The sequence below is a fragment of the Lipotes vexillifer genome, unplaced genomic scaffold (assembly GCF_000442215.2).
Source record: "Lipotes vexillifer unplaced genomic scaffold, Lipotes_vexillifer_v1.1 scaffold37, whole genome shotgun sequence".
Lineage (NCBI taxonomy): Eukaryota > Metazoa > Chordata > Mammalia > Artiodactyla > Lipotidae > Lipotes > Lipotes vexillifer.
The window spans coordinates 1,910,512-1,918,741 of record NW_006791811.1 but is presented as its reverse complement, the minus strand read 5'-3'; the positions used below and the strand labels follow the sequence as shown (position 1 = coordinate 1,918,741).

The window sequence follows — 8,230 nt, the reverse complement described above, 5'->3', positions numbered from 1 at the left end:
TTTCCCTACCTCCTTTCCTCTGCTCTGTTACCCAGTGGATTTTTGGTGCTGTTTTTGTAGATATTTAGGACTTGGTCTATCTGAGTATAGTCTGAATTCATAAGCAAATGCCTAGTGACTGCAACATGAGATACCTCCTGGGAACGGAAGGGGGGAAAGAGGATTGGGTAAAAGGCAGCGAAAAAGCAATCTCAATTCCGGGGAGCAGTAGGGAGTGGTGGGGACTCTGAACTGGACAGCACCTGCCCATCTAAAGGGGGAGCTGCTCTCAGTTTCATTTCCCGTCATTCAGGTCTGCAGCTCAGTGTTGCTAGAACTTCTGGTTTTTAAGAGAAGCCAGAGGTTCATTTTTTTAAACGACAAGTCTCCATTTTTTTCAGCATTGGCTTAATTTTTAACTTTGTGTTTCTGAAGATTTCAGTTATAGTCAAAAGTGGACAGTAATTTAATGAACTCTCATATACCCACCACCCAACTTTTTATTTCCTTGGTGCCTTCTCCTATGCCTTCCCCCAACAGTTATTTTGAAGTAAAGTCCAGACATCATATTATTTCACCTGTGAACCACATTACCATCATCACACACCCCATGCCCATCCAAAATAAACAAAAATGGTAAATTCCTTCATGTCTTTAAAATCCAGACACTGTTCCCATTTCCTCAACTGTCCTAAAAATGAAGGTTTTATTTCTTCAGTTTGTTGTAATTGGAATTCAGATGTGGTTTGAGTATTGTGTTTGGCTTATAGCTCTTAAATTTCTTTTAAGCTATAGGTTTTCCCTCCATCCCTTTTTTCTCTTCTTGCAGCTTATTTGTTGGAATAAATTTTTTTTTTGTCCTGTAGACTTTTCCACACTGTGAATTAGCCTGATTGTATCCTGTAGTGTTGCTTAATAATGTTCTCTCCATGTTTCCTATAAAGCAGTGAAGAGGCTTAATCAGATACAGGTTCAATTTTTCTGGCAGGGATTTTATAGATAGTGGCATGGTCTCTCATTAGGAGTGCATGTCTCTTTTTTGGTGATCGTTGCCTATGTCCTTTAATTCATAGGTGGCGGTAATATTTTAAAACACTATATTCCTTCCCTCCCCCCGACACGTATTTTGGGCAAAACACAGTCGATAAGCCATCAGTTGGAGAATTCAACGGATCTGTTAAAGTTCAGGCTGGAAGCCTGCCCATGTCTGGAACATTCTGTGATTCATTTTTAAGTAACTTAACTCCCAGTGAACCTGTCCTGATACACGGAAATGATCTTGCCAACTCTCCTGTTTCATTTTCTGTTACCATGTGCCTACTTACAGTGAATGCAAAAAGGAGCATTTCTGTCATCAGGTTGGGCGAAGAGCATCCTAATGAGAGGTATCTTTTGTTTGGATCAAATATCATGGTGTCCTTCCCTAAGGCAAACGAGTCAAATATCCAGTAAATATGTATTTTACCTTTTAGAATGGAAGGTAGGCATGTCTGTTAGGACTTTTGACTTGCATGGCCTCTATAAATTTTTTTGTGGTGGACTTCAGGTGTATGATTTTTAAAATCCTTTCTCCTCAGTTAGGTCCTATTTTCCATAATGTTATCTGTAGCTGTTATTTATTCATTGGGCAGAGTGAGGGGAAGTGGATTGCAGGATGAATAGGACAGTAGGGAATATAGTATAGCAGTTAGATCTCCATGACTGAGTACAATTGATCCAACTTTCTAGCTGTGTAGCTTTGGGAAATTTACCTCACCTCTCTAGTCTGAGTGTTCTTCTGTCTTTAATGGCAGCTTGTAAAGAGTTGTTAAGAATTAAGGACTTTACAAATTCTGAATAGCTTAATCCATGCATCTTTTTTTAGGCAGCAAAGATTCCTTTGTTGTCTTTTTAAAAGAGTATGTTTTCAAGTTTTCTTTTTAATGCCCAGTATTTAAAAAATGCAAAAGTAGAAAAGAAGATGGTAAAAATCAGCATAATCCTATTTTGTGCTATTTGAAAGGAGTGTAGTTTTATAATAGTGTGTTATATGCTTTTTTTTTCACAGCTTCTCTGGAGAAATCAGGTCCATATGTTGAGCATCGAGCCAGGCATTTTAATGTGCAGAATGCACATCCTTAATCTTGGCTCCAGGTGTAAGAGTTAGATGTTCACATGGATAAACTGTACCTGAACCATGTTTTTAATGAATTAGAAGAGAGATGCATTTGGCAGTAGCAGGCCTGTTTCTGTGTGTGAAATGTCCTTATTTCTACCTAAATATCTGCAGTATTATCAACAGTTCAAAGATGATATCTACTTTGTTGTTTGTATCTCTACCTCTCTCTCTCTGTTTGTGGACTCTCATCACTGCTTCTTGTCTCCTTTGGCCCAACCCTTATCTGTACTTTTAGCCTTTTTTCCAGACAAAGTCAACCAGAGAGTGGCTTGATGGATTTTAGAATGTATACTTGGAGGCCATTTTGGGGGATAAGTATATTTCCTTACTGAGCATATTCTCTTCCAGTGGGTAGGCGCTGCCTGTCTTCAGTGGGGCTGGGTGGCTCTGACAGTTAGTGGGAGGAGAGGATGCGTGGAGGCACGTCGCCTGCTGGGACCATTTCCCCCTGAAAATGCTGACCATGGTCAGGTCAGGACAAGACCAGTAAAGAGGAATAGGGGTCATGGTGTGTACTACATAAGAAATTCTCTTCTCTGTGGAAAGTCCTGGGGCAAAGCTGAGATAAAAACCCCGGTCTTCTGTGCTGGGCCTCTGCCACTGACTGTATTTGTCTGTCTGTTTTCAGGGTATATGCTATGTACAATTCCGTAAAGGGATCCTGCTCTGAGCCGGTTAGCTTCACCACCCACAGCTGCGCACCCGAGTGTCCTTTCCCGCCTAAGCTGGCACACAGGAGCAAAAGTTCACTAACCTTGCAGTGGAAGGTGGGTAGCACAAAGTGGCAGGAATATTCTGAAGTCTGTAGCCATTTGAAACGTTTATTTAGCAGTATTCCAGTTTGGTGATGGTGTTTCATTTTCTGCATAGTGACTATGTGAAACAAATTATAATGATATGAAAAGTTGCCATCTCTATAAAAATTGGGCAAAAGAATGGGAGAGGGAACTGTGAAATCAAGTTTTAGCTTTCTTTTCAGGGTCATGAGCAACACTTTATAAGTGATATAAATACTTAAGATACCTAAATGTCATCACTTTCTAATAGTTTAATTCATTTCAATAGACATTTGAGGACTTGAGTAAAACGTTTTTGTGAAGAAAGATTTAGAGATAAAGTAGGTTTATGGGTCCATTGTCTTCTTTCAGTGGTGACTCTGCAATGTCTAATATTTAAAACTGCCTAGAATGTTTAACGTTCTAAACTACATTAAGGTTTCATTAATTTTGACTAATTAGGCCTTAGGTCAGTTAGGATTACTAATTATTTTTTTAACAGCTGAATCATGTAGTAGTTTTCATGAAATACAACTTTTTGGCTACAAATAACTCTTGTCAAAGAGAGGTCCTTAAAGTAGTATATCATTGGCTTATCAGTCACAGTTGTGTGTTTGTAAGAAAATAGTAGATTATGTTACCAATCTCTATAGTAATTATTTCTGTATATTTATACTTTAAAATATAGTTCAAAATGTAAAATTTATAGAGGTAGAGATAATAAAGATTTGTGGTATTGGGGGAAAACACTGATGTGCAAATAAGATGACTAGGGAGATTCCTTATTGGTGAACAAATACTTTGTCCTTTTGTTCTTAGACCAGAGGGTCAAATTTATCTTGGGAGTTGATAAAAGCAGTTGAGAGTAGTGGTTAGCAACAAAGCATGGACTTCTGTAGACCCCTCTCATAGCCAGTGGCCAACATTGAGTGTGTTATTTGGACAAAGGCAAAGTTGTAGAATCTGAACTATTTTATTTTCCTTCCTGGCTTCCAGGGATAATCCAGGTCAGTGATTCCCTACCTTTTCAGAGTTTTAACACCCAACTGGTCATCATTGTTTAAGTCCTTGGAGCATATACATCCATTTTAAAATGTGTTCTGTATTTATACATATACATATGTAAATATATCTTAAGGAAAGAGTTAAAATCCATTTTGTTTGGAAAGTATAAGAAATCTTAAAGATTACCAGAGGGACCCTGGGGTCTTATAACCTAAAGTTGGGAATCACTGATAACATACTCTGCTTAAAACCTGGATGAAATTCAGGCCTCAGGCAGACCAACAACTTCAAGGAAAAGATTTCTTACTAGGAGGAAAATGTTTCACAATTTCTTTCTCCCTTTATTTAATTGTAAATCAGAAGCATATTATTGTTCCATTCAGTTACATGCAAACTTGAAAGTTCTGGATTCAGTTTTCATGTTCTTAGAACAGATTTTCCAATAACGGTGCTCCAGTTGCCGGTACAAGGACAGGGCAACCATGCTCTGGCTGCCCACCTGTCCTTGAAGCCACCAAGACACTGAGAGAGCTCAGGGCCCTCTAATGTCATCCAGTTAGCGCCAGGAGATAGGGCAACACAAACACCAGGGGCTGTGTCCCCACCCTCAAGGAATCAGGAACTCGGTGGTGGGGCAGGACATCAGAAAGGAATATATGAGCATCATAAATGTAGTTCTTACCTTAGAAATGGGTTCTCAGCTAAAACCTTGATTTTGCCCGTTATTTAGAACTTTAAATGTAACCCTATCCTTTCTCCCAAATCGAGCCCACAAAAGCCTGAAATTACAGTTTAGGGGAACATACATCACTCACCTGTAATTGGGGCTTGGAACTCTAAAATTATATGACTCAGAAGAAAGGAGGAGGAAGGAAGGAAAGGCCAGGGTGAAGAGTTTCTTTATTAATTAACTAATATTTACTGAGCCCTCGATGTTAATACACTTATTATTAACAATGATAATGCAACAGCTACTGTTTACTGACTGCTTCCTATAACACCGGGGCAGTTTAGTAAGTGATTTACATATATTCTCCCAATTCCTTATCACACCCATCCATTCTTGGAATAAGAAACTAAGCATTGTTATTAAGCAACTTACATCAGACCACTTGTGACAGACAGCCGAGAGGGGCTTCAGTGTAGCTCTGGTGACCTGGCTGCCTTTGCTGGGGGCAGGTCACCACATTCTATGGGGCCCTGGCTCTTTTCCTGGGAAGAGCCAGGCCCAGGTGCGTTTGTGCTTGGGAGACATCGTCTTACTACCTTAGTGCTGTGAGGGACTCCACAGTAGCACCCCCTTCTGGCAGCTCTGACCCTACAAAGCCCTCTTTTCTCCAGAGTTCTTTACTCCTCTTCCCATTGTCCAAAGCCTGCTTTCTCAGTAAAGCAGAGCTCAGCATGCTTTTAGGAGGAAAGCAAATAATGAAACTTCTTTTTGCTGATATGCTAAGGGCTAATTGCCCCTGGTAATCTATCCAGGAGATCCTGGTTTTTCTCATTTTTAAAAAAAGGGCAACCTTAATGCCACAGAAGGCTTTCTAATCTTAAACTCTTAAAACAACAAAAACTGTATGGGGCAAGTTACAAAAATATGGACTTTAGACTCTTGAACCTAGGGTGGGTCAGCTTTATCTTATCAGACCCCAAACAGTGCCTCCGTTTCTCCCCTGTCTTTTTTCTCCTCCACCCCTGAATTTAACGTGCCTCTTAAAAGTTTTATCCCCGGAGGAGGAAGTAAGGCACCTTGTGAGTGTAAAGGTAAAGGTGGCGGGGAAGGTGGGCTTGGCTGTTTGTGGGGTACGATTTATTAATAGTGGGGCGCTCTCTACTAGTTGACTTGTATTAAAATTGGTTTTGTGATGATGTTTGAAGAAGCAAATACAGGAGGTATCCAGGGTTATCCCCCTGCAGGGAGAGTACAGTACTAGCATGGACATTGTACTTGAACCAAATGGAGAGCTCATAACTTTTAACTGTGAACAACTTTCTCTAATCTCATTTTATTTATTTATTTTTTTAGGCACCAATTGACAACGGTTCAAAAATCACCAACTACCTTTTAGAATGGGACGAGGTAATCATATTTTTATGTTCATCCATCTAAAAACACGTTTTAAAAATGAAATTGCTGAACAAATGCCATTTTATTCTTTTTTGAAGATATGCTACACACATGGAAAAAATAATGTAAGTAGAGAAAAATTTAAACCAATAGTTATTGACTGTGGACAATGAAGATGGACTGAAGTGTAGTGAATTGTGCATTAAAATATGTTTACTTGACTTACTTGCAAGAAATGCTACTGAAAGAAAAGATAGGATCTTATCTATTTTGGAGACCCTAGTGTCCGACCAAGAATTGACTTCTTTGTTATCTTGACTGCCCAGGGCCAGCCTGCATAGATGGTTTCCATAAGGTAAACCACACTGCAGCCTGGGAAGCCTAGTTTGTTTCTCTGTGGGAGCAGGGCAGGGGAGACGACAGCACCTGGAGGTCTCACCCACCTGCAAGCACCCTACTGGCTAGACCATCCTAGAAGGGGGTTGCCCCCTTTGCTGTTTCTGTCACCAGAGGCCTTGGATGGTATCCGTGGTGAAGTCTTCTTACACTCTAGGCCACTCTCTGCTGAATGGTGACCCAGTGCTTTCCTGGCCTCACTAACACTGCACAGAATCTCAGGCAGGAACACGGGATGCAGAAATCTTCTGTTTCTAAAAAGCAATGACACTATTCTTGTATATCTTAATTCCATTCATTCATTTACCTGTGTTTTATTCTCTTTCTGTGATCAAGCCAACAGACTAAGGATTTTAAGAATAGGAAATGTTGACTTTGGAGAGTAATGCAAGTTAACTAGTCTTTGTGACTTAAATTTAGGGGCACTGAAAGATTCAGAACACAGGCTTAGGCAAAAAGCCGCTTGTCAAGTGTGGGAAAAATATTTTAACCAAATGGAAAATGAAAACGATGAAATTCTCATGACGAAATTTTGATGTGGGAAGGGCGCTCTTTGTCACTTTTTGCAGAAGCATATTTTCCCATCTGGGTTGCATCTGAACAGCTAGAGTTCCAGGTTACCAAAGACAATGATCTGTTGTTCTTAGGATCCTTGTGAGTAGTTCCTATGTACAGATTGGTGAAATCTCAGACTTAACCAGTATATTTTACAGATTAGGTGGATTTCATTTTAAGGCGGCTTGATTGGAAAGTGAAACCACCCCCTATGGCCCTTGTGGTTGAGGTTTTATATCGAGATAGAGTTTACCCAGAAAAGAGGAGCTTTTTTCCTCTCCATATCTTCTCAGAGCACTGGTGAGAGAGAGAGAGAGAGAGAGAGAGAGAGGGGGGGAGTGTGTGTGTGTGTGTGTGTGTGTGTGTGTGTGTGTGTGTGTCCTGTGTTTTTGGCGGCTTCTCTGTCTTGGACCAATGGCTTCATTAGTTAAGTAAGGTCAGTGGGAAACCTCAAGAAAAGCCCAGGTGCTGCAGGAAATAGTAATGGTGACTCAGTTGTTGGCCACCTTAACTTTGAATTTGACTTTAAAGTGTCCTGGCATGATGCTGGGAGGAAACATGCTACAGCCTCACGTGAAATGGAGCAGCTCTGTCTGATGATCATTTGTACTCAGTAGGACCCACTATGGACGAGTGACCACAGAATGTGAAGTTGTTTATTTTGGGCCTTCTCCTGCCTTTCCCATCCTTGCTCTCCTTCCATCTTGCCCTCACTTCCATCCTAATTCTTCTGTCTTCCCCTTTCCTCTTTATATTCCCTTCCACCTTTGAATGCCTGTTGGTGTCGACTCTGGTGAGCTTTCCTGGAAATTCCAGGCTAATTGACTATAGGCCTTTTGCCAACACAGGAATCCTTTTAATGTCCTGTGGCTTAATATTCTTCAAGGAAGAAAATCAAATGTACAGACAGAGAACAACATCTGACCTGCAGAAAGTGAGAGCACGTGAGGCTCTGGCTCTCCCTCCAAAACCTTCTGCTGGTGGTGTCTGAGCCAGGTGCACCTGGTACAAGTCTCTTTCCAGACTGTGCCCTGGTGGAGTATGGTGGGGCAGGAGAACAGGAGGGGTGTTCAGCTGAAGTTCCTCCCCCCACGCCCAACCCTCTCCACAGCCAGAGCTCGCCTTTCCCAGCCATGCCCTCATGGCCTCTATGGCACCCAGGGGGCTGTAGACACAAGCTTAAAGGGCAGAAAGGTGGGTGGGTGCACAAAGGAGCAGATCCCCGCCTGAGAGGGAAGCAGGTATTGTTCAGTCTCGAAGAAGCTTTTGTTCAGGAGTCTCACCCCGCCCCATTCC

General features: G+C 41.2%; 1 protein-coding gene across 1 annotated transcript in view; it reads left to right on the top strand.

The window, feature by feature from the left end:
- Positions 1 to 8,230, top strand: part of FNDC3B (fibronectin type III domain containing 3B) — a 357,728-nt gene that overhangs the window by 277,464 nt on the left and 72,034 nt on the right. Inside the window, exons 10-11 of the mRNA XM_007464712.1 lie at positions 2,766 to 2,904; positions 5,942 to 5,995. Coding sequence (XP_007464774.1) covers positions 2,766 to 2,904; positions 5,942 to 5,995 — 193 coding nt within the window. The remainder of the gene's footprint in view (positions 1 to 2,765; positions 2,905 to 5,941; positions 5,996 to 8,230) is intronic.